This window comes from Biomphalaria glabrata, chromosome 3, assembly GCF_947242115.1.
Source record: "Biomphalaria glabrata chromosome 3, xgBioGlab47.1, whole genome shotgun sequence".
Classification (NCBI taxonomy): Eukaryota; Metazoa; Mollusca; class Gastropoda; family Planorbidae; genus Biomphalaria; species Biomphalaria glabrata.
This window is the reverse complement of record NC_074713.1, coordinates 42,809,422-42,836,423: the sequence shown is the minus strand read 5'-3', so window position 1 is coordinate 42,836,423 and position 27,002 is coordinate 42,809,422. Positions and strand designations below refer to the sequence as shown.

Here is a 27,002-nt window from a genome sequence, read left to right as displayed (position 1 = left end):
AATGAATCAACGAAAAGGGCCAGCTACAGAGTTGCTCACATTTTAGGTAGAACAATGAAGCATGGCAACACATGGCAAATGTGTAAAAAAAAAGTCCTTGCTAGCAGTGATGGAAGAAACGTGTCCCTAAAAAAAGAATGCAGTAGAAGCTGGCAGCCTTTTTCGCATGATAATTACAATGCGAGTGGAAAATCTCCATTCACAATTAAAAGACAGAGCAGCAGAATTCCAAAAGTTTTCTATTGCGCTGACGAGTCCACTGACATAACTGATACCGCGCAACTCTTGCTATTTATTTGCGGTACAAACAGCAAGTTTGATATAACAGAGGAGTTAGCAGCTATGCAGAGCATTCATGGGACTACAACTGGAGAAGACCTGTTCAAAGAAGTGTCAACCATCATAGAGGACCTTGCTCTTCCTTGAAATAAATTAGTTGGAGTGACTTCTGATGGCGATAGAAATATGGTTGGATGTTACAGCGGACTGACAGTAAGAGTTATTTAAAAAGTGGTTGAGTCAAATGGAACTGAACCCCTGCGGCTTCACCGCATCATTCACCAACAAAATTTCTGTGGAAAGGTTTTGAATCTGGACCATGTGATGATCCTTGTGCTCAACACTGTAAATTTCATCAAATCACAAGAACGTTGAATGACAGAAATAGAATCCGAATATGAAGACGTTCTATTTCCAGTGAGAAGGGAGGGGGGGGGGCTGTTTAAGTCGAGGAAAGGTGTACAAACTTTTTTTTTTTAATTTGAGACACGAAATTGAAATATTTATGACGGACAAATCAAAACCACAACTGGACGGCACCTCATGGTTGTGGGATTTGATTTTTTTTTATGTGACATCACATCTAAATGAACTCAACACCAAAGTACAAGGGAAACACACATTGATTTCGCATGTGTATACAGACATAAGCGCTTTCCAAACAAAATTCAACATTCAACAGGCGGAAAGGGTGCATCTTGTCCACGTTCCCAAAAGAAGGAATGACCCAACTTCTGAGGCTCTTAATGGATAGTTGCAGTGAAAGATTTGTGGATTTTCATAATTTAAAAAAATCCGTTTGCTGCCGATGTGTCAAGTGCCACGACAGACATGCAACTGGAACTGATTGACTTACAACGCCAGACATCTCTGCTTGACAAATTTCAAGTGATGCAAACTATTGACTTCTACTCGTTTTACCTGCAGAAAATTTTGCAAATCTCCGAAAACAAGCGCTAAGGATGATCACAATGTTTACAAGCACTTTTTTGTGTTGACAAACTTTTTCTAGGTGTTTCATCTATGCAGGCAGATATTCATAAGATCTTTTTGGAGAAACGTCAAGCATCACATTACTTTATGTACGTAGGTCAACAAATAAAACTATTAAAAATAGCTTATTGTTTTTTTTTTCTTTTTCGTGATATGGCCCGCGACACGAATGCCGAAAATTAAAATGGCCCGCAGACCAAATAAGGTTGGGCATCACTGGCGTATACTATTCCACAAGATTTTCTATATGTTGATCGAACAGAAGGCAGGTGAGCCGCTGGTCGTCTACGTTTACGGTATACGGATGTAAGCAAACGCGACATGAAGCTCTTCAAAATCGACACTAGCAACAGGAAAAAGTGGCACTGGATGGATCCACATGGAGAGAGAGCATAAAGGAAAGGTCCCGGATTGCAGATGCCATACACAACAGTAGTAGAAGGAAGGGTGAAAATGCAATGGCGCCTGGTGATTACAGATGACCAACCAGTGACCGCAGCTGTTTATCAAGGATTGGCTTCTTAGTCACACAAGAAGTTGCAAAGGAACAAGTTCGTCTCCTCTAGTTGGGTGGCACGGTTGCATTTCGGCATTCCAATAGTGTTTTCATCTTTTATTGGCGAATCAGATGTTAGTTGCTACTTAGATGAATATGTTATAAGTTTTCCCTCCTGTTTACATAGGTCTAACACTTATACAAACTGTTTATTTAGTTCCAGCATATTACTGTATAGTTCTATTTTATTTTCTTCTTTATTTGCATTGTCAGTTAATTCTTTCATTTTATGAATTTTATCATTATCGTTTCAACAAACTCGACTATTCTTACCTCCCTTTCTTTATAGTCAAACGTCTTTATTTGTTAAACCGTGTAGCCACAGACCTATAGATGCCGGTGAGTGTAGCCTCCTTTCCATTCGTTCAAAAGACTTTTAAAAAATATACAGAAGAAAGTATTTCATTCTAGTGTCACATGTCATAATGCAAAATGATAAAATGGTATGATTTCAAATGATTGAGGCTTATGGTTGTTGTTTTTTAACGTCGTGTAAATGCTGAATGATTACAAGGTGAATAGCCTTGACCTCAAAATTTAAAAATATTTTTGTTAATGACGGGTATATTGAAATATGAACTTGATTTAAGCTGATAGAAATAAAAGAGGTCTTTAGTGCTCTTAGTTCTAGACAGAATATTAGGATTTAAAAAACAAATAGGACAGTTATGAATTTTACTCTTGAATACTTTACATATAATCAATAAAGAGCTCCCGAATATCTTTTAACATAACCTTAAACTAACAAATTTACATTGACACGATTAAAGAGAATCTTTAAATAGCTCATTGACCTATAGCCTAAGACTTTACCTGGATATATTTAGGACCGGATTTAGCCTTGATAAGGCCTTAAGCCAGTGGTTCTCAAACATTTTGAACCCTTTATATAGTCCACACTAGCCCACTGACCCCTAAGTGAAAAAGCTACACACATGCATGCTTTATAAATTACAAATCCAACGTTTATTTTTCATAGGAGTGTTTGTTGAAATTATAATTTTACTTTCAAATAAAAATGTCTTGGACGAGGTTGATGATAGTGTGTATATTTATGTCCAGCTAAATATTAATGAGTAGCAATCGAAAATCTCAAGGAACAAACATTTCTAGTAAGTGTATTTTATTTGTGATTATTCATCAGGGAAATAAATGTTACGTTCTACCCAATAGGAAGACAACAACAACTCATGTACAATGAACCATAATGGAGGATATAAAATTGTAATCAGTTTTGTAACCACATTTTGTGGTCTCCTTGTTGAAACATTGGATTAAGTTTCTCGTTTGTAGATCTTTCAATAAGCTGCTCCTGTATTCGTATAGATTCAGCTGCGCTTGGGATCTGAGCTTGTCAACGTGCAAAATGGAATATCCAAGTGAAGAATAGCTTTAACCTTACGTAATAGACATATTAAACAGTAGTGAGAGGCGAGCTCATTAGGATTCAAGTTATCCAATCGGATAAACTGGACTTTAAACAAGAAGTTATTTGAATTGTATACAGTTTTCATCTTTCTGAGGTTACCCACAGTCGTCTCGGGGACCCCTGAGGTCCGCGGACCACAGTTAGAAAACCACTGCCTTAAGCTATTTGAGCAATAGGGCCCCTTGTAATCAACATAAATGTTTTTTTTTCCTTCGCTCTTTCCTAGAACTGAATGAACATATTTCTAAAACCATTTTCGGTGAGAGTGAGACCCCAAGAAAGTGGAGTCCCTTAGCTATAGCGTATGTTGCCTAGAGATAATTCACCGCTGGATATTTTAAAGTCGACGTTGTTGATAGTGTCGTTAAGATTGACTGGTCCTAATTATCACTGAACAAAAAAATAAATAAAAAAAAAAATGATAGAAAGCATTACCTCCAGTGCTAGTTTACACATTGGCTGGTGTTCTACATCCCAAAGCGGCTTTGTCACGTGATGTACGCGTCAAGGTTGCTACAGAAATGTAAACAGAAAGTTAAAAAAAAAAAAGACAAAACACTTTGCCTTCTAGTAGCATCGAGTTTGTACAAAAACAAAAAAAGAGGAGGTAACGTAAGGGGAGATAATTGGTTTCCGATACCAGAAAATGAGAGAACTTTCGATCTCTGGGTTTAGAACCTGTAGATACAAGAGAGAAGAACTTATATCAGGGTCCAAATATTGGTATTGGCCTGCACGAGCCAATTATCAATTTAAATACAGTATTATATTATAGAAAGAAAAAATTCGACAAATATCCTCATTTGTCATCTACGAAGTTAGTTAATGATAATTACTATATCATTCGTTTATTAAAGGTCACTGTATCTTAGTATAAGCAGAGCCACGCGTTCAGTCTTTTATGTGGTATGTTATTGAATTTGGATCATAATGTGCATTTTTAGCGGCCCCCGAAAGGGGAAAAGACGCCATTAGTTTTGTGCGGAATGTCTGTCCGTCCCGTTTAGATCTCGTAAACTAGAAAAGTGCAAATCAGACATCATAATATTTTAGATTGCAATAGAACACTGAACTAAAGGATTTTTAAAATATTTTTTTAAGGAAAGGTTTTTTTGTTGAGGAATAAGAGATAGTCCCTTTACAAAACAATTAGAGCAATTATATATTCATTATAAGACATTAATTAGGCCAGGTTCACATCTAACTTCATATTCACCTACACCTATCCTTTGGTCTGTGGACCGCTGGGGCACCACACAGGATCCGTTAACCTTCTTTTCTCCATTTTTTTCTGTCATTTGTCTTTGATAGAATTTCATTCTGATTTTCTTTCTGAAAATATTTTTACCTGCCTGGGTGGACCACATCGGGGGCCGATTTTGAGTTTGTGTCTCCACACAAACTGTCTTTTGTAACCTTGTTTATAGTTGTGCCTGTTCAATCTTTTCTACTTGAATGTTTAACTACTTTATTTCGTAAAGAGAATTCAAGCATATGCCTAGACAAGGTTCTCAGATTGGAATATTGGGTCACCAGACGTGACCTGATTGAACTTTGGAAAATACCAGGACGTTTGAACCACTAGGTTCAATTGTAACACTATTTAAATGTGTTTTTAAAAGGTCTGTAACTCTTAGCAGACATTGAAAAAGTCGATAACCTTAAGTTTCCTCACTAATAGCATCGAATGATTGACGCGAGTAATGCCCCTGACTTCTCACTTGAGTATGACGAGTCTATTCTCTCGGTGCAGACTGACTATTAAGTCCCATGACCAATGTCATATGTACGGAAATCAGCAGACGATCAGGGGAGACAAAAAAAAAATGCAAGGATTTTGTTTCGGAATGCGATCAAGTAACACGCTATGCCACCTCCGTCACCAATAAATCTGATTGGCTGGCATATTCACGTGCAGGCGTCTCACGAGGCAAGCAGAAAATGGACGCCCTTAAAAAAACAAACAAACAAAAAAAAAAAACAAAAAACAAATTGTTGTAAAATCAATAAGCTTTCTTAACGTTCAATCGAATGACTAACAATTATTTGACAACTTTTGTTTTGTTCTGTCTTGAAATCAAATGCTTTAAAAATAGAAGCTCTAGATTGTGCTCAGCGTGTCAGTTGTCTACGCTCCTTGTCGAGAGAGTGTCTAGATGAGCGATTCTCAAACCGTAATCCTCTCAGTAGGAGAAGAGAATACTTTCCAAGTTAGATAATCCACACATTTTTTTTTTTTACCAAGAAATGCACACAATCTTATTTATCACCTTAGTAAGTGCTGTCACCTATTAGTGAATCTTTTTTTTTTTTTCAATAATCCTATAAAAAAAAAGTGTAATTTCTGGAAAGTGGGTACCTCAGTTTGAGAAACCCTGATCTAGGTTGCCAGAGCCAGTGGGAACAGGTGCTCTATAAGTCTTCCCTACAAAATACATTAAATTGCGAAACCTATTTTGGTGAAGTGCGAATAAAGAAGAACATTTTTTTTTCTCTTTGACATAGAAGTCTATGTGATGTATTTATTTTTTTCATCAATTCTTTCGTTTCCTATGTAAGTCTGTTTTTTTAATCTTTTTTTTTTATCAAGGGAAGCAAGAGAGTACTGCTATGTCAAAACAAGACGCTATTCCCCCCCCCCCTCTCTCTTCCCCACGTTGTCTTCTTTCCAAACGAGATATTATTGCAGACTTTGTTTGGGGGGTGTCCAGTGCACTGATAGCGTCTGACCTTGTCTAGAGGATGTCCATGCAGAAATAGTCCCCCATTGTTGATACCTTGGATGGCTTTGAGTTCAGCAGTCACAGTGTTAATAAAACAATAACGATAAGATAGCGAGGGAAAAAATATTCTGTTGAAGTCTTTGAATTGATTACGGAGTGCAGACCTGATAGAAAGACATTTAAAGATTTTAGTTATGACTATGACATAGTTGCACTTTCATTCATTGTTTTAAGTTACATACGTTATCTTACAATAGCACCTCCTAGCGCCATGTAGTCTTGAAAGTTGTTTTTTTTTTGTTCAAAGCAAATATCAACTCACTATGTCTGTCGGTCTGTCTGTCTGGTAAAAAGTTTGTACACGTTATTTCTCCCACACTCATTCTCGGATCAATTTGAAACTTTGCACAATTATTCATTTGCATAGACAAGATTTTAATCAACCCCCCCCCCCCCCAAAAAAAAAAAATTAACCAATTAGTCAATTAATTTCTGATAATTAATTATTTTGTTTAATCCTTAAGTATTTAGAGATATGGCTAAATATGTATGGTTCGGTCCCATTAGATGATTGTACAATTTATTTCTTCCACATCCATTCTCGGATAAAGTTGAAAGTTTAAACAATAATTGATTGTACCTAACAAAACGTGTATCAATTAAAAAATTAATCAGATAGCCAATTAATTATTGGAAACTAATTATTTAATTATATCGATTAAAGGAAATAACTTCTACATTATAGAGAGATATAGTTGTAAGTGCGGAGTTCTACTTCTTAGATAAGCTTTGTTTTTGTTTTTTTAAATATTTTGCTTGTTTTTTGTAGGCCTATTGTTAAGCTCTTAAAAGGATTTAATTCTAGACCCTCGTCTAGCCAATGATAGGACCAACACTTCCATTGGCTAAAATTATTTCTGAATTTAATGAGATACAAATTACAACTCAAAATTCTTACATTGTTTCGAAACTTAAATTGTTAAGTACACAATGTATTCACCTTGACTGTTGTTTTTCCCTAGACGCCTGTTCACACACACACACACACGAACGCGCGCGTTGTACCCGTGCTACCGACTCACACAGCTAAACAAAAAATATGTTTTCAAACTAAAAAATTAGATCTATAATTGGTTTAAAACAATGAAATAAAATACACGCCTACACTATTTTATTCGATCATTTATCTTTTTTTTCTCTTAGTGTTAAGACAAGTCTTATTTATTTATTGTTTCAGATTTTTTTTTTTTCATTAGGGAGAGGAAAATGGGGTGCGGGTGGTGGTGGTGGTGAAACAATCGTATTAGATGCCGTGACCTCTTTAGCCTTAGCGTTGATCCGGCTTTGCTTGGTAGACCTTGAACTTCGTCAGGAGATAGACTAAGTAATAATAGAAATAATATATATATTTTTTGTTTGTTTGGTTTAATCTTGTCATCAATTTAAAAAAAAAAATTTTTTCTTTGTTTCATTCTGAGTTTAAATTAAGTCTGGAGTTATGAGTCAGTATTTGATATTTGATCAGTATTTGGTATGAAGGACTATATTTACATCAGTATTTGGTGTTTTTTTTTGTCAGTAGCCTACTTGGTCAGTATTTAATATTTGGTCAGTGTTTGGTCAGTGTTTAAAATTTGGTCAGTATTTGGTCAGTAATTAATATTTGGCCAGTATCTGTCGTGCGCATATTGCGGGATGTTTTCTTTTATGCACAATAATTGACTTTAGTTTCTAAGGACGCGCTTTTGTTGATGACCTTTGCCTCCTTGCTTTTGTTGATGACCTTTGCTTCCTTGCTTTTGTTGATGACCTTTGCCTCCTTGCTTTTGTTGATGACCTTTGCTTCCTTGCTTTTGTTGATGACCTTGGCTTCCTTGCTTCTGTTGAGGTTGTACTGATGGCAGATCTTTGGTTGGAGTTGTTTTCTTTGGTGTTTTCTTCCCCAGTAGTGGGTAAGTTAGTTTATTTTACTTGATTCTTAGTGGTGTAGCTCTAAAGTCGTTGGTCCTGTGATCTTGTGAATGGAGATGCTTATTTTTCTTGTTTAGGGACGCAGGTTTGGGACTCTGCTAGAGTGTATGGTTTGGTCCTGGCCTCCATGGTTTTAGGTTGTGGGCTTCGCGGGCCCTGATCGGATTGTGACACCGAGATTAAGGTGTGTTATTTTATTTTGAGTAATGTGTTTAACTTGAATTGGCCTTGTACATACTATTAATATGTATTCATCATTTACCCCACATCATGCCGTTACTCCATTAAACATAGGCTTTGTTATATGTAATCTCGTTATTGACTAGTGTATGTCACTATTTGCATTATTTGTTCTTTTGATACTCAGTTCATAGCTAGATTGTTAGGGGGTGCCCAGGCAGACGAGCCACGGCTAAATTACAACCCCGACAGGAATTTAAAAAACAACAATTAGTTAATCAATGAGTACTACTTAATTTATTGTGTTTTATATAGCAGAGAGAGCTAAACCATTCTGTTTTCAGATAAATGACAATAATTAGCGGCTCTTACCCTTAGATAAACTTAGATATTTATTTTTCTTTTGCTTGTTGTCAGTATTTTGTCAGTATCTAATATTTGGTCAGTATTTAATATTTGGTCAGTAATTAATATTTGGCCAGCATCTGGTCAGTATAATTTTTTTTGTCAGAATTTGGTCAACATTTAATATCTGGTCAGTAGTTAATTGATAATTATGATTTTGTCAGTATTTGATGTTTTGTCAGTTGTTGGTCAGTAATTAATATTTGATCAGTATTTGGTATTTGATTTTTCACAAGTTTTTTTGGTCAGCATTTAATATTTGGTCAGTATTTGATTTTTTTGTCAGTATTTGGTCAGCATTTAATATTTGGTCAGTATTTGGCCAGTATAGTCTCTACAAATTCTCAGTCAGTTTATTAGCTTCGCCAAACTAAAAAGAAACCATAGTCTAATTTCAGCGTGACCTCTGTTTATTTCAAGGTCTGGCACACTGGAGAGTTTGCTCTACATCTATTAAGTGAAGTTGGCCATAAGATCTAGTTCAGCAAAAGCTCAACTATAACCTAGTTTTTTTTTCTTTTCAGAACAGATTTTAAATAAAAATGTAACTACATCTAGATCTAACAAAATCATTGACAACAAACAGTACACACTTGGTCAACTATTGGAGAAAAACACTCTTTAAAAAGCTCTAGAAATTTGAAACGTTAAAAGACTCCCACGTTTTTTTAACATGTTGTAATCACAGAGAAGATACAATATATCGATCACAAAAACAGACACAAGAACTCTTTTGTTTCCTAAGCTTAGTGATGGCAAACTACGGCCCGCGGGCCAACCCCAGCACATAGAAACGATTAATCCGCCACATGTTTGTAAAAATGATAAAAAATAATATTTTCCATCATAATGTAAAAATTTAAGCTTAAATTACGAGGTGAAACGTAACAGTTATTTTAATGTAATTTTTAGCGGCTCCCGTAAGGGGAAAAGACGCTATTAGTTTTGTGTGGCCTGTCCGTCCGTCCCGTTTAGATCTCAGAAACAAGAAGAGAAAATGAAAATCAGACATCATGATATTTTAGATCATTCAAAGTTCTGATGCAACGGCTATTTTTTTCCTTTCCGAAAGTGAACCCTTTAAATTTTTAAATTATCTATGCAAGCAGATTTTTCAAAAAATTACACCACTTTTAAATAAAAAACTTCAGGGGAGGTAACTTTTCTTTGAAAAAGGTCATGGACTTCTTCATTAATAAATCAAGCTTCATTCATAGATTCGCGCATTGGTAGAAAAAATTGGCATCAAAGGTCACAATGGTAAAAGTGTCAATGGATCATTATAAAATATATTTTCCATTTATTAAATAACTAATTGAATAGAAAACTGATTCAGATGTTTTAAAAGCAGAATTTTGATACATTTTAGTTATAAGTTTAAAAAATAACGAACTACTTAAATAGCGCTCAACTTTCGCATATCCTCATTATAAGGGCCTACACTTGACAGTCTATATAAGACTAAATAGAGCCCAGATCTCTCTCTTTTTCTCTGTATATATATATCCGAATTTAGTGACTGATTTTTTGCTTTGATTTTGTTTATTTTAGGTGAGATTTTAATACTAAACCATCACTTGTCCCAGAACAGCAAAGGAGGTTTTGAGTTTAAAACCCCCATACCAGGTGGTTTTGAGTTGAAAACCCCCTACCAGGAGGGTTTGAGTTTAACCCCTCCTACCAGGGGTTTTTGCAGTTAAATTCCCCTCTTCTATAAAACAAAACAAAACAAAATGCAAACGACAAATTTCACGAGCACAGTTAAGGAAGATTTTGATTTTTAACCCCCCTCCAAAATTTACGATAAACCCCCTCTTCAATATAAAAAAAGAAAATTACACACTCAAAATTCTATGAGCGTAGCCAAAGGGGTTTTGAGTTAACCCTCACCCCCTCTTCAGTAGGTTTTGAAGGTAAAGATACCTCTTCAATATGAAAAAAAAAAGCAAATTATGCACTCAAAATGTTATGAGCGTAGCTAAATGGGCTTTAGCTCAGTTTAGAATTTAAACCCCCTTTCAGCGGGGTTTGAAGCTAAAAATACCTCTTCAATATGAAAAAAAAAGCAAATTATGCACTCAAAATGTTATGAGCGTAGCTAAATGGGCTTTAGCTCAGTTTAGAATTTAAACCCCCTTTCAGCGGGGTTTGAAGCTAAAAATACCTCTTCAATATGAAAAAAAAGCAAATTATGCACTCAAAATGTTATGAGCTTATGGGTTTTGACTCTTTAATATTAAAAACAAAGCAAATTATACACTCAACAAGTTATGAGTGTATTCAAAGGGTTTTTGAGTTTAAACTCCCCTCCAGTGGAGTTTGAAGCTAAAAAATACTTCTTCAATATAAAGGATAAGGTTAAAAATTATTATTTTAAAAAATATAAATATATATATGGTTATGCTGTGGCTGAGGGGTAAAGCACTTGGAACCGGAAGTCCCGTTTTCGAATCCTGGTGAAGACTCAAAGTGGACCACTTCGGGGGCTAATTTTGCGTTTGTGTTGCCACACAAACTGTCTTTGTAACCTTGTTATGATTTAAATTTGATGCGTCTGTTGGTTTTAAAGTCGCTCAGACGCAGTCAACAAAATTTGGATGAACGTTAAATGTTCTTCCAACATTCCGACTGTTGGCTATCTGGGGTGTCTCTTGATTGCACTGAGCTGTACCATGATACCATAAATACTATCCTATAGGCTGTATCATGATACCATAAATATTATCCATAACTGGATTTAGACTTGATAAGACTATTTGAGATCTGGGACCCATTGAAATTAATTTGAGATCTGGGACCCATTGAAATCAATAGGAGCTCTGGGACCCATTGAGATCAATTTGAGATCTGGGACCCATTGAAATCAATTTGAGATCTGGGACCCATTGAAATCAATTTGAGATCTGGGACCCATTGAAATCAATTTGAGATCTGGGACCCATTGAAATCAATTTGAGATCTGGGACCCATTGAAATCAATAGGAGATCTGGAACCCATTGTAATCAATTTGAGATTTGAGAACCACTGCAATCAACATAAGACAATTTGTTTTATTGCTCTTTCTTCAAAATATCCCTGGAACTATTTTTGACTTGCCTCCGAACAAGTTAGGGCCCTAAGCTATATATTGTGTTGTCTGTATGCAAATCCAGCACTGGTCCCCAGCCACCAAGTAGGAAGTTGCGTTCTATAACTTGACAACAAGAAACGTTTCTAATTTTACGACATTGGAATGATGACAGTCTCTAGAATTTATTGGCTTTTGTGTTTCAGTACGCGTGCGCAAAGCTTCAATTACTCCATCATAATGGTGAGTGGATCGAAACAAAGCAAAAGACCATATGAGGCGCGGGCAGAGAGGTCATAATCATCATCATCATCATCATCATCATCATCAAACTCCATTTGAGTGAGGGCTTGAGAGGCTCAAATCCTCTCTTGCAAAAGCCCTGGACAGAAACCCTGCTGTCTTGCGTAGTGCATACATGTCACCATACAGGTCGAGCGGTAAAATGCTTGGCTTCCGAACCGCGGTCCCAGTTTCGAATCCTAGTGATGATTGGGATTTTTAATTTTGGGATCTTTGGGCGCCGCTAGGTTCAGCCAGCTTTAATGGGTACCTGACGTTAGTTGGGGAAAGTAAAGGCGGTTGGTCGTTGTGCTGGCCACATGACACCTTCGTTAACCGTTGGCGATAGAAACAGATGGCCTTTACACCATCTGCCCTATAGGTCGCAAGGTCGAAAGGGGAACGTTTCTTTAAAAAAAACAACAACATATTATTTGCAAGGGCGTATCTAGAACATTTAAAAGGGGTGTGGACATTTTTTCAGTGAAGACAACTTCAACTTTGATTCACAAGTTTAGAATGGAATTGTATAAAGTAAATCAAGTTTAAAAAAATGTCATCAAGCCGTGTCTTGGACACGCGAAATCTAGATGGTAAAAAAAAATAAAGATTCGAATCCCTTCTGGCTAATGGCGTTCACCTTCGGACACTGGTCATCCTGGTGCAATGAGTGCTGACCGAAGTGGGTAAACACAATGGTTTATGGTCCATGCACTGGAGGACGAAGCTTCTCATTATTTGACGCCTACTCGGTGTCTCAAGCATCTTTCCCCACAGCCCAGCATTTAGAGACTTCCTTAATTGTTGGTCACTGACAGCATTTTCTCCACAGCCTATCATTAAGAGACTTGGTTAATTGTTGGTCACTGACAGCTAAGAGGAATATAATGTCACTGACAGCTAAGAGGAATATAATGTCTGCCGAGTGCCCATCGCCAATGTTCAAAGCAGTGACTCGAACGAACTCGGGAGGCTGTGATTATACTGTTCCCGACATCTTTCCCTTGAGTTCTTCTAGAAGCAAACGTAAAACATCCACCAGTAATATCGACAAACAGGAAGTTGTTATATGTAGTTACATGGGACTGGCAGGTGGCGCTGACAGTTTGGTTGTAATGGACCATCTCCAAAGACCGTAAGGCCTAAAAGAGGGTACCTATACTTTTACTTTCACTTGAGTATATACACACACACACACTTTACTTTGTAAGTATAATGTCAATGTAGAGCACTTGTGTATCATGTAGTTACTAATTTTGTTAGAGAGAGAGGGAGTAGAGAGAAACTGATAAGGAGTCAGGGAAAGAGAGAGAGAGAGAAATTGAGAAGGAGTCAGGGAAAGAGAGAGAGAGAGAAATTGAGAAGGAGTCAGGGAAAGAGAGAGAGAGAGAAATTGAGAAGGAGTTAGGGAAAGAGAGAGGGAGAGAGAGAGAAATTGAGAAGGAGTCAGGGAAAGAGAGAGAGAGAGAAATTGAGAAGGAGTCAGGGAAAGAGAGAGAGAGAGAAATTGAGAAGGAGTCAGGGAAAGAGAGAGAGAGAGAAATTGAGAAGGAGTCAGGGAAAGAGAGAGTGAGAGAGAGAGAGAAATTGAGAAGGAGTCAGGGAAAGAGAGAGAGAGAGAAATTGAGAAGGAGTCAGGGAAAGAGAGAGAGAGAGAAATTGAGAAGGAGTTAGGGATAGAGAGAGGGAGAGAGAGAGAACTTGAGAAGGAGTCAGGGAAAGAGAGAGGGAGAGAGAGAGAAATTGAGAAGAAGTCAGGGAAAGAGAGAAATTTAGAAGGAGTCAGGGAAAGAGAGAGGGAGAGAGAGATGGAGAAATTGAAAAGGAGTTACGGAAAGAGAGAGAGTGAGAGAGAGATGGAGAAATTGAAAAGGAGTTACGGAAAGAGAGAGAGTGAGAGAGAGATGGAGAAATTGAAAAGGAGTTACGGAAAGAGAGAGAGTGAGAGAGAGATGGAGAAATTGAAAAGGAGTTACGGAAAGAGAGAGAGTGAGAGAGAGATGGAGAAATTGAAAAGGAGTTACGGAAAGAGAGAGAGTGAGAGAGAGATGGAAGGAAAGAGGAGGCGTAAAAGAAATGTGTAAAAAAGTGTGTGTGTGTGTGGGGGGGTAAGACAAAGAGAAAATCCTCTAAACATCTTCGCCTTAAACTTCCTCTGCTGAAAGCGCGCCCAGTAATCGGATTTGACTCCAGCTCCCTACGTCAAAGGTCAACTCTTGGCTCCATAAGCTTCTTAACTTGGGCATATATTGACAACAGAAGTTTACACCACGAGCAAAACACAAGCACACATTGGTATAAACACATACACTTTTACAAAAATACAAAGGCCCACTTATCAAGGCTACACAATTTTTTTTTTTTTTTTTTTTTGCTAATGCAGCACTTTGAAAAATTAACCTTTGTCTTAAGAAGGTCAAGAACAAGATGACCCACAAATGTGCCCCTCCCCGGGGAGGTCTTAGAGGGATTAGGCACGCCGGACCACAAGCTTCATCCGTTTTCCACCATATCCGCCCCTGATGACAGGCGAATCTGTAGAAAGGCGCTAAAGTGCATTGCGGTAGGACTTCCGTGAGCTTTAGCCAATGAAAAGTGAACTTTAGTTTTATGAATGGGAAGCAGAAGTCTCTTGGTCATGGAATCAACTGATACATCTACACGGTGCACTGAAATAAAGAGTACACCACAAGAACAGAAAAAAAATTGTTTTCAAATGTTTATATGTATTTATTATTATTATTATATTTCAACATATGATTATGATATCAACATATGATTGTTTGATTCAAACAAATGAAAGTACGGTATAATGAAAGTACTTTTCCTCTAATGTTGGGGATTTTCCCGAAAAAGTTCCGTGAGGGGGCGCTAAATTAAACCATGATTGAACTTCAATGTTGCCAACTAAAAAAAAAAACTACAACCGGAAGACCTTAGAAATTGTGACTCTGCGCATGCTCTGCGTTGCTTAAAGGTGCACAACTATTGTAGTATATCTTGAAAATAAAACCTAGCTTATCAACACGTCCTTTCTTATTTACACCGGAAACACCAAAAAGATTTCTATTTATACTTTTTTTACGTCATAGATGAAAATCTCTCATAAAGAGTAAAGTAAACTTTACTCTCACAGATTAGCCTGCCTATGGATTAGATAATAAATGACTTATCTACTGATGTGAGTGTCATGTGACCAAATGTAAACGAGGACATCATGTAGTCAGCACAACTAGTAGCCGACGTTATATCCCCCAAACTGATGTCAGGGCACACATTAAAGCAGATTGGCTTCAGGAGCGCCCTGAAGTCCTCTCACTTGGATGTGAACTCGGACACCCAATTGGTTCTTATCTTATCTTATAAAATACACACGTTATTTCCAAAAAAAAAAAAAAGAAGATGATGAGGTTCTACGCATGTTCCTAGGTTAATCTTGTTATGCATGTTAATCAGTGTCAAATTCTGCCAAGTCACTGGTTTTCCTGGCTGACTCAGGCAACCCATTCCAGGCTCTAATAGCAATAGGGAAGAAGGAGTATTTGTACAAATTTGTCCTAGCATATGAAAAAAGGAGTGCGCCTTTATCTTTGTGTCTTTCTAAGTATTTTATTAAGTTTTGTTTTGTATTTGAAGATTATGGTTAAGTGTTTTATGTATGATTGCTACTTTACATTTAAGTCTTCTATCCTGAAGGCTTTCTAAATTTAATGATTTTTACATTAGAACTAAAACAGAAAGATTAAAAAACTCCTTCATCCCACTGTTGGTAAAAATGTGTTACAAGATCATCTGTCATCATCGAGAAGTTCATAGAAGCCTAATTCATAAAGCGCTGGTTATGAGTGTGTATGTGTTTCATGTGTGAATGTTGTTGGTATTTGCCTCTATAATGCTATTGTTACAGCAGTCACGCTGAAGTTGTCAAGTGTAGTCAAACTGAATTTCCATTTGATTGGATCAATAAAAATTATTTTATCTTATCTTATCTTAAAGGTCTTACTCTAATCAAATGTGAATATTCGTTTGTTATGAATCTCACTTCTCTATTTTGTGTCTGTTCCAATTTCTTAATTTTTTCTTGAGTTGAGGGGTCCCAAAACAGAGGATGGACCTCTGGCCCATCACGTTTATTCTTTAACATTGTTCTTGCTGAGACACAAAATCAGAATATTATAAAACAAACAAGAACAGTGTTAAAAGGTCACTCTTCTTACATTTAGATCTGCGCATGCTCTGCGTTGCTTAAAGGTGCACAACTATTGTAGTATATCTTGGATATATATTGGACTGCCGAATAAAATAAAAGTACGTAGCTTGCTCTAATGTACTCCGGCCAGGGGAGACAAACATTAAAGACGGTAGAACAACAGCGTTTTACATTTTCTTTTCAACTCCTGCTATTAGCTGACACTCATGGTCTAAGGAAGATGGTAGAAGGCTGGAAGTTGGTAAGAAGACGCATCTCAAAAAGTGGGAAGCGTGGTCGAGAGGCCAAGTGGTCGAGAGGCCAAGTGCGCTTGAACTTGGCTTGGCTACCTAGAAGGGGGCTAGAGGTTCGACACCCGACCAGGGCAGAGTTGTGTTTACTGAGCGCCTAAAGGCAGCACGGAAAACCAACTCCTAGATACCCTATCAAACCCCCCCCCCCAAACCGGTCCACAAATGAGATTGGACCAAAGCGCTCTGAGCATGCTATAAGCATGAAAGCTATATAAAGCCATTAATAAATAAATAAATAAAGTCAAGAAACATCAGCTTTTTTTTTTCTTTGAAACCAAACGTGCAAACAGGTTAGTGGAGACAGTGGACATGAATGTCCAGGGATCGCCAATTTTTTTATATCTCTTTATTTTAATATTAATCATTGAAACAAAATTATTGGATCTGAACATTACCCATTATTATTAGCGTACGGCCCTTTCTGTTCTTTTGAACACGTCAGCTGTGTGGAGAGGGGGGGGGCGAACTGCGGTGTGGGAGACATCGTTCCAATCAGAGTTAATGCCCAGGCATTTTCTAGGCTCCATGAGATGGTCCATCGTCGTTTCGAGATCGTATGTTGAGATAGTAAATACATCTACTTATTGGAAAACAAAGTCCATAACCTCACTTCCTTCCATTCGTTTGTCTGGGTGAGTTTTAAGACATTGTCAATATGTCGCAATCTCGCAGTGACTCTCAGCTGGGCTGACAATTACATTTTAAATGTCGATGATACAGGGGCGTGACTGGCGCTCTTTAACAAGAACACATCATTATACAGACCTTTCGATCCATAGCCGCAGTAAACCAGGGCGTCAACAGATTCTCTCAACCGTTTTTACTTTCCCCAACTAATGTCAAGGACTCATAGGAGTCTGAATCACCCTCCCCCTCAACCAACACACACAAACTTCCCCACTAACAAACAAAAAAAAAACGAACAACAAAGAATAACAACATATTAACAACATACGACAAAAAAAAAAAAAAAAACCAAAGGAATGAAAACAACAAAGTTGCATAGAGTAAAACTGTTTTAAATCACGTTGTCAGAGAAATCTGGCAAAGAAGGAAATAAACATATCATTTTAAATGCAATTATCATCTTTCCTTCTGTTAGTTACAAACTTCATTTACAAAGAAAAATGAACGTGCAAAAAAAAAAAAAAATGAAATGTAATCATGAGTTGTAAGTATTTCACAGTACGGAACATGAGTGAATGGATCACAAAGTGGAATTCAACATTCAATGCAGCTTGAGTATTAAGGATATACGTGAAAGACATAGAACACAGTTTAATATAAACTGCTGCCCGGCATAGTAAAAACAGATCTGTAGAACTTATAATCTCACATAAATCTTAGTGTGTCAAACCAAACACACACTAATTCGTATTGAATTACTTTCACCATACACAGAAAATTATTCTGGTTTACACATCTCGAGTTCTCAGACTTTTCTTCTCTCTCTTTCTCTTTTTCTCTTCTCCTCTCTCTTTTTATCATTCTCTTCTTCTCTCTCACTTCTTTCTGAATCTTTTATCCATTTGCACAAAGTTCATGTATTACTCAATGTTTTCTGTTGTTGCTTTCTTCTCATTATCATTGAGAATCTTGAAAAAAAGTTGGGTTTTTTTATAGTGTTTTTTGTTGAATTGTACAGCATTAAAGTGAAACTTGAAACTTGAGGTTTGCTTCTGGTTGTGTTCATATGGAAATAGAACTCGGAGACACTTCTTCGTTGGAACAATGTGGAAGCAGGACATTTGGTGACAGGTTCATTTGATCACTGCAAGTTTGGAACGCTGGTGAGTCATTTGTATATAAAAACATTTGATGGCAAAAATTTTTGATGTATTATATAAAGTGAGTCGTTAGGCTATTTCACTAGTGAAACAGTGAAATTTGGTCTCTGGGAATGTCGTCATGAAATTGTACACTTATTAGGACTCTGATAGTTCCCTAAACGTTTAGTCGACAGCTCTTGTCTTGACTGGAGATTTTCCAATGTTTGGACAATGAATTGTCCAGTGAGTTTTTCGGGTGGCTAGCACATCTGAACGTCTGTACAGATTATTTCTATCCTTTTACTCGTGTGGCTTAACAAAGGTTGAAATCAGGAAAGTATTGTAAGCCCAGGTAGAAAGGATTGTCTGTCAGTGGGAAGATTTTGTTGGCACTTGTACAGCAGAAAGACTTATCTCAGTCCGTTGGCCATCCAGGACAGCAGAAAGGCTTATCTCAGTCCGTTGGCCATCATGGACAACAGAAAGGTTTATCTCAGTCAGTTGGTAATCTTGGACAGCAGAAAGGCTTATCTCAGTCCGTTGGCCTTCTTGGACAACAGAAAGGTTTATCTCAGTCCGTTGGTAATCTTGGACAACAGAAAGGCTTATCTCAGTCCGTTGGCCTTCTTGGACAACAGAAAGGTTTATCTCAGTCCGTTGGTAATCTTGGACAGCAGAAAGGCTTATCTCAGTCCGTTGGCCATCCTGGACAACATCCTCATGAAGCTGCTACTTCTTTTTTTCCTTTTCAAAGCTTTGTCCAGAACCTCGCCGAACACTTCGTCAAGACCGGAGCCATTTTTGGCGGAGCACTCCATGTAGGTCACAGCGCCAATATCTTTGGCCATGGACACACCTTCCTCGTACGTCACTTCCGTCTCCTGGTTCCCGTGACGCAGATCGGTTTGCGTGCCGACCAGGATGATGGGTCGCTTCCCTTTGATGTGCTTTTTGACTTCTGGCACCCAGGAGTTGCAGACGTTGTAGAAGGACTCTCTGTCGCACACGGAGAAACACAGCAGGAGAACGTCGCTCTCTTTGTAGGCGAAACATCGAAGGTATTCATAGTCACTCTGTAGAGGAATGAGTTCAATGGGATCTCAACATTATCAACGTAATTATCTATCTATCTATCTATCTATCTATCTATCTATCTATCTATCTATCTATCTATCTATCTATCTATCTATCTATCTATCTATCTATTTGTCTGTCTGTCTGTCTGTCTGTCTATCTATTATTTTTGTCACGTTGTAAGTACTTATAAGGGTAAAGAGAAATAATTAATAAACATAACTCTATTTCTATTGCTTTCTCTTGACTATCTCAAGCTGGAACAAGGCGACGATATTAGATAGATACATTACTTTACCAGATCGTTACATTGTGTTTCAAAATACAAGTATCGTGTTTTTATTCTATAACATTGAACAGAAGTCTATAGTGATTGATTGATTGAATTATAAATGTAATCTACTTTCGTTCACCTCACCAGGTGTTCCATGAGTTTAAAAACATTTTAAAATAAAAATCGGAGACTTATAAAATGGCTTTTTTTGACAATTAAAGAAATAGTCTAGATTCCCATCGAAATAGTCTAGATTCCCATCGAAATAGTCTAGATTAATAGATTCCCATCGAAATAGTCTAGATTAATAGATTACCATCGAAATAGTCTAGATTAATAGATACCCATCGAAATAGTCTACATTCCCATCGAAATAGTCTAGATTTCAAATGTCAGGTTCTAAAAAAGTGAATTCTAAATATTGTATGTCCTATGTCCTACCTGTCCTGCTGTGTCCACCACACACATGTTGTAGTGTCTCCCTTGAGTGTGTACCACCACTGGATAGAACAAACAAAAACAAAAGTCAATAACATGTTGACATAGATTGACTTATAGATAGTTCCAGAGCTAATCATTTCCTCCACATCGGGTTATTTCCCCCTTTCGTTTTTTTTTTTTTCAGCAGACGTCAGTCTTAGTCTTTCGGTTTTTAAGGTCAAGACATTTGTCTTGTAAGACTTCTATCGCTTATTTTATCAACTGAATCAAGTTCACTAGTACCAGAAGTTGTTTTTAATTATTATAATCAACATGGCTCGAAACTAAGGGGGGTGGGTGGGTGGTGGAGAAAATGTGTGAAGTTCAGGGCCGGATTTACTATACTTACTAAATATTTAAAAAGAAAAGAAAAGGATATTAAATGGACAAATATTCTAATGTGTCATTTAATTAAAGTCTTCGAAAGAGGTTAAAGGCGTCCACATACTTAAAACCGGCACTGGTGAAGGTTAAATGATCACTACTTGAGTTAGCAGGAGAAAAGTTTAACAAAAACGTTTTCATCAATGTAAATACCGAACACAGATTCAAATCAAGTTCTAAAACCCGTCTAAATTTAAGATCAATTGGTTTAAACTTAAAGTCATAGACTTATGTGGTAGGGCCTAAATAGGATATAGATCTAGCAAGGTTGAAATTCAATTTAATTTGCCCTTTTTCCGTAGTTGGGTTCAATTTGCTTTATTTTATTATACAAGCATTTAGTGAGCCGTGTGAAGTGTAGCTCGACAAGGGAATGTACTCATATTATTTTTCTTGTACATCTTATTTCCATGCTTTGTTTTTGTTCAGGGTTCAAAGACATACGACTCTGGCTATTCGCAGTTCAATTTAATTCTGCTCTGAAAGATGAAGTTAATCTTGGATGTAAATCAGACTACATTATGGCGGGAACACACGGCATTGCCAGGTATATTGTTTTATCCAATGGGACAGTGTCTCCAAAACTTTTGACTGAAGTGTACCCCTTTTATAATTTATGTATATGTATGTGTGTATGTATATGTGTGTGTATGTGTATGTATGTGTGTACATACACTAAATAGAAATAAACGAAAAATAAAATATCAATAAAAGTCCCATTATAACTAACATTAATTTGAATCAATAAGAAGGATGACATTGTATGTAGGGCATAATGAGATGACATCATAATGTGGTTCCCTGGTTGTTAACTTAAATCTTAGATGCGACATAATGTGGTTCCCTGGTTGTTAACTTAAATCTTAGATGCGACATAATGTGGTTCCCTGGTTGTTAACTTAAATCTTAGATGCGACATAATGTGGTTCCCTGGTTGTTAACTTAAATCTTAGATGCGACATAATGTGGTTCCCTGGTTGTTAACTTAAATCTTAGATGCGACATAATGTGGTTCCCTGGTTGTTAACTTAAATCTTAGATGCGACATAATGTGGTTCCCTGGTTGTTAACTTAAATCTTAGATGCGACATAATGTGGTTCCCTGGTTGTTAACTTAAATCTTAGATGCGACATAATGTGGTTCCCTGGTTGTTTACTTTAATCTTAGATGCGACATAATGTGGTTCCCTGGTTGTTAACTTAAATCTTAGATGCGACATAATGTGGTTCCCTGGTTGTTAACTTAAATCTTAGATGCGACATAATGTGGTTCCCTGGTTGTTAACTTAAATCTTAGATGCGACATAATGTGGTTCCCTGGTTGTTAACTTAAATCTTAGATGCGACATAATGTGGTTCCCTGGTTGTTAACTTAAATCTTAGATGCGACATAATGTGGTTCCCTGGTTGTTAACTTAAATCTTAGATGCGACATAATGTGGTTCCCTGGTTGTTTACTTTAATCTTAGATGCGACATAATGTGGTTCCCTGGTTGTTAACTTAAATCTTAGATGCGACATAATGTGGTTCCCTGGTTGTTAACTTAAATCTTAGATGCGACATAATGTGGTTCCCTGGTTGTTTACTTAAATCTTAGATGCGACATAATGTGGTTCCCTGGTTGTTTACTTTAATCTTAGATGCGACATAATGTGGTTCCCTGGTTGTTTACTTAAATCTTAGATGCGACATAATGTGGTTCCCTGGTTGTTAACTTAAATCTTAGATGCGACATAATGTGGTTCCCTGGTTGTTTACTTTAATCTTAGATGCGACATAATGTGGTTCCCTGGTTGTTAACTTAAATCTTAGATGCGACATAATGTGGTTCCCTGGTTGTTAACTTAAATCTTAGATGCGACATAATGTGGTTCCCTGGTTGTTAACTTAAATCTTAGATGCGACATAATGTGGTTCCCTGGTTGTTAACTTAAATCTTAGATGCGACATAATGTGGTTCCCTGGTTGTTTACTTAAATCTTAGATGCGACATAATGTGGTTCCCTGGTTGTTTACTTTAATCTTAGATGCGACATAATGTGGTTCCCTGGTTGTTTACTTAAATCTTAGATGCGACATAATGTGGTTCCCTGGTTGTTAACTTAAATCTTAGATGCGACATAATGTGGTTCCCTGGTTGTTTACTTTAATCTTAGATGCGATATAATGTGGTTCCCTTGTTTTTAACTTTAATCTTAGATGCGGTTCCACGTCCGTTCCTTCTTTTGTTTTTTTTTGACAATGTCTACAAATGCTGAAAAAAATAACTTCCCATAAATAGGATGCTGCATAAGGCAAGATGTAATTTAAAACTTGTTGATACGCATGTGAAGACACGGTAGGTGGGGTACGGGGTTCAAATCCTGGTGAATACTGGGATTTTTAATTTCGGGATCTTTGGGGGCCTCTGAGTCCACTCTAATGGGTACCTGTCATTAGATGGGGAAATTTAAAAGCGGTTGGTAGTTGTGCTGATCACACTTGTTAACCGTAGGCAACAGAAAGAGATGACCATTACATCATCTGCCTTATAGATCGCAAGGTCTGAAAGTGGAACTTTTTTTCTAAATACACATGTTGCATTTGTAGCCAGAATGATGATAAGTGCACTCCTTATATATTTTTGAGAATCCCTCAGAAGCCACTGCCAACAAATAGTTACATCTGACATGGATTACTTACATCGGACATGGATGTTGGGTTCAAGTTAATAGAATTTCCTATCCATTCTTTTTTGTTTTAATCAGAGAAATAGTTTTTTCTCAAGTCCATTTGAAAACTGTCGTGGTTTGCATTTCAGACTATCAGCATTAATTTTAGCAGCCGAACTTTACCATTACCAACTCTCTTTTGCCATAAATTTAGTTTTGTAACGGCAGTGTTCACTTTATCTTGTATGTGAAACAGTGAAGTTCCTTAGCCTCATAACGATAGGAAGTGTTGTTGTAGTTTACAAGGAATAGGATGATTTGTAGCCACTTTTTAGCGCTGCTGAATCCTATATCTTAGCTTTACGTTAGCAGCTCAAAATAAAATCAGTATGGAGGAAGTATTAGACTTTCATTCTATGACTTAAAACGCATTTGAAATAACCCAGAGGTACTTAATATACTGATAGATTTTATACTGATAGGAACATCCGAAACATGTCAAAGAAGTACGGTAACCCAATCAGAGCACATTTCATAAAAAAAGCTGACATGCTTGTATACGTTTTTCTTCTATTTTATAAAGGCGAAATTAATCTTTATATTTTTTAAAATGTTATTAATTATAAAAATAGGTCAAACTGATTCAAGAAATGATTTAGACTTTTTAGAGTTTTCAGCAGAAAATATGTACTATCTGATGTACTCTTGGCTACCTAGAAGGGGGCTCGAGGTTCGACACCCGACTCGGGCAGAGTTGCGTTTACTGAGCGCCTAAAGGCAGCACGGAAAACCAACTCCTAGATACCCCCTCCCCCCACTGGTCCACAAAAGAGATTGGACCAAAGCGCTCTGAGCATGCTATAAGCATGAAAGTAGCGCTATATAAAAGCTATAATTATTATTATATTATTATAATCTGACAGCGTCAAAATTTATATACTATGATAAAGATATTGACTGGCAGTGTCCAAAAAAAAAGTGACTCGTGACTGACTGTGATAAAAAAAAATGTGACGTGACTTGACAGAGCGAATAAGGTACGTGTGACTGGCAGTGACAATGAAATGACTTGTGACTAGTATTGATAAAAAGAAAATAACATGTGCCAAAAAGTCACATGTTTCCGAGAGCATCAGGACAGCTCTAGTCTGAGGAAGAGATCCAAATCAGACGTGGTTATCTCCCCTGTAATGCCAAGTATTGCTATTTGGAGACAAGACTTGCCAATATTCTTTTGAAGACATCTTTGACAGTCTAGCATTGATTTATAATAGCACAGCTCCTCCTTATCTGTCACGCCATAGTCTCGTGAGCACCAAACTCAGTCGTGCTCACCTTGCCCTTCAGACCCCCGTATCTCAATACCCTCTGTCTCCCCTCCCCTAAATGATGGTGAATGTTGTGACATCTCTGCATTTCTAATGAGCTTACCAGGAGACAGAGAGGGGAAAAAATTGCATGGGTGTCTTGGACAATCAATACAGCTTTGCCTTTTTTTTTTATATTATTATTGACCATCTATAGATTCTTTTCCCAACATAAGCCGAGGGAATTTTTTTATTACTCACCATTACAGACTTAGCAAAATATTTAATGTTCTTTTATGCGGTTGTTTCCCTTGAATTACTTGTTTTTTTCCCCGCGAAGTAACAAGCGAACAGTTACGTCCCTCTACTCGTGGCATGAATGAAATCGGCTTTAGAAAGCGAAGATGGGACTTTACTGCCGTCTAAAAGCTCCTAAGAAATGAGATTGTGCACATCTTCGGCCACGAAGTCTATTTGCTTATAAGTCTTATCCACACACAGACATGATTTTTCTCTTTGGGGATAATTCAGATGTTGTTAAAATTGAGGAGTATAATAAGGGAGATAATTGCAATATTTCTGGTTATCTGGTTCTGGAAATTTCGTATCCCCAAAACACTTAGCTCCTACTTGTCATATTACATATATTTATATAAGCATTCCATTATGTTATATCTTATATAATACAGACGTTACTTCAAAAAAGAAGATGTATCTAGTCTTAAATTCTGCCAAGTCACTGGTTTTCCTGGCTGGTTCTGGCAACCCATTCCATGCTCTAATAGCACTAGGGAAGAAGGAGCATTTGTACAAATTTGTCCTAGCATACTGAACAAGGAATATGCCTTTATCTTTTCATCTTTCTGAGTATTTTATGTTTTATGTATGTATAACTGCTACTTTACTTTTGAGTCTTCTGTCCTGAAGGCTTTCTAAATTTAGTGATTTTACTAAAGGTGTTACTCTAGTCAAATGTGAATATTCGTTTATTATGAATCTCACAGCTCTATTTTGTGTCTATTCCGGTTTCTTAATGTTTATTTCCACCTTTAGTGACTTTTTCGTTTAGACATTTAGTAGAGAGTTGTTTTTTTTTAAATCACTACAGTCACAATCTAATAATAATAAAATACTTTTCAGTGTATGCGCAATGTAATGTTATGCGTAAGGAGAACACTGTCAACTATAGTAAATGAATCTTCTTTTCCTTCCTAGAAACATGAGATGATTCGCCTTGAGAGAATGTAAAATAAGAACTGTAATGGAATAGCAGACGAGAAGATGGCAGAAGGGATTGTTGACTTCGACAATGACAAGCTCATATGTGAAAATTATTAATCGACTATCCAATACCATCTTGGAGATATAGTATCACTGTTTTTATAAATAGTTTTTTCTTTCAAGCAAAACAAAACAATTACAGAATGCCATTTTCAATCTCCGTGGCGTCTAGTCATTTTAAATACGATACGGCTATAATAAGAATGTATTGCAAAATATATAATATCCTCCGCTTACCACAGAGTTCAAAGATAGTCAATATTGCCCCAAGATAGCACTTCGATTACCTCCCTTAAGATTCATACCATTTATTATTTCGCGTGTGAGTGGGGATGGGGGGGGGGGAGTGCTAACAGTAGTGGGTCGATGCCAAGGGCGACGCGTGACACTCACCTTCACGTTGATCACAAATGGTGGCCGTGTACTCATCCACGAACTGGCGCGTTGAGTAGCTCAAGGTCATGCAGGTTTTGCCGGTCATCCCGTCCCCCAGGATGGCGCAGTGCACCGGATCGTTCTCGTTTTCAAGAGCGTCTCCCTGGATCGTCGTCTGCTTCGCCTTCATCGTGAACACAATGTAAAAACAAAAGTCCGCCACAAGAATTAGTTCACAAATCAAAACCAAAATCTAACAAACGTGTTGATCTGCCTTATAGCATTCATGAAGACCAAACAATTGTTACACAAACTTGTCTAGTCAACTACACATTATACATATATCACCGGGAGATAAATATAAACCCTTTATATCGTCTGCTAATTATACAGTTTCGATTTCAGCCAATCGCATTTCTTGGATTTGGGTTGTTCATTTTTATTTTCGTGTTCCGGGTCTTGTTTCTGTCATGTGACTGGGTAGGATTGTACAGGTCTTGATAACGCTAGGTATGGAATGTGACCTGCAGGTCGGGTGGAGGCTGCTGAAGTGTGACTACAATAACTGCTGCTTTTCTAGTTTGTGTTATCAGTCACGGGGTTTATTACTAATTATAGCCACGTGCGGTAAAGTTATCTCTAGCTATCATAACAATTTGTTTGGCCCGGCTATTGTCTTGATGTGCTTTGTAAGCTTTTTTTTTCTCTCTCTCTCGTCTGCTTCCGTCTTAATTTGTTTTTGACTTCTGTTTGAATCTTTTCAATAATCGAGAGTTATGTTTTCTTAGAAAGACTAAACCTTGAAAGCGTCCTGCACACTTGGATAAATACATTGTGGGATACAAATAGAAAGGAATAAATGGATTATTGGGTAGATACGTGACGGGAAATAGATATATGGTGGGATTATTTTTAAGAATATATAGTGGGATTATTTTTAGAAATATATGGTGGGATTATTCTGAAAATATATGGTAGGATTATTCTGAAGATATATGGTGGGATTATTTTTAGAAA

General features: G+C 37.1%; 1 protein-coding gene across 1 annotated transcript; it reads right to left on the bottom strand.

The window, feature by feature from the left end:
* Positions 1–17,392: 17,392 nt before the first annotated feature.
* LOC106063738 (cdc42 homolog) lies at positions 17,393–26,386 on the bottom strand. The gene is made up of 3 exons (XM_013222191.2): positions 26,004–26,386; positions 19,948–20,006; positions 17,393–19,231 (listed from the first exon to the last, which is right to left on the bottom strand). Exons 1-3 carry the CDS (start codon positions 26,173–26,175, stop codon positions 18,842–18,844), a joined length of 621 nt encoding a protein of 206 aa, XP_013077645.2. The 5' UTR covers positions 26,176–26,386; the 3' UTR covers positions 17,393–18,841.
* Between the last annotated feature and the right edge of the window lie 616 nt (positions 26,387–27,002).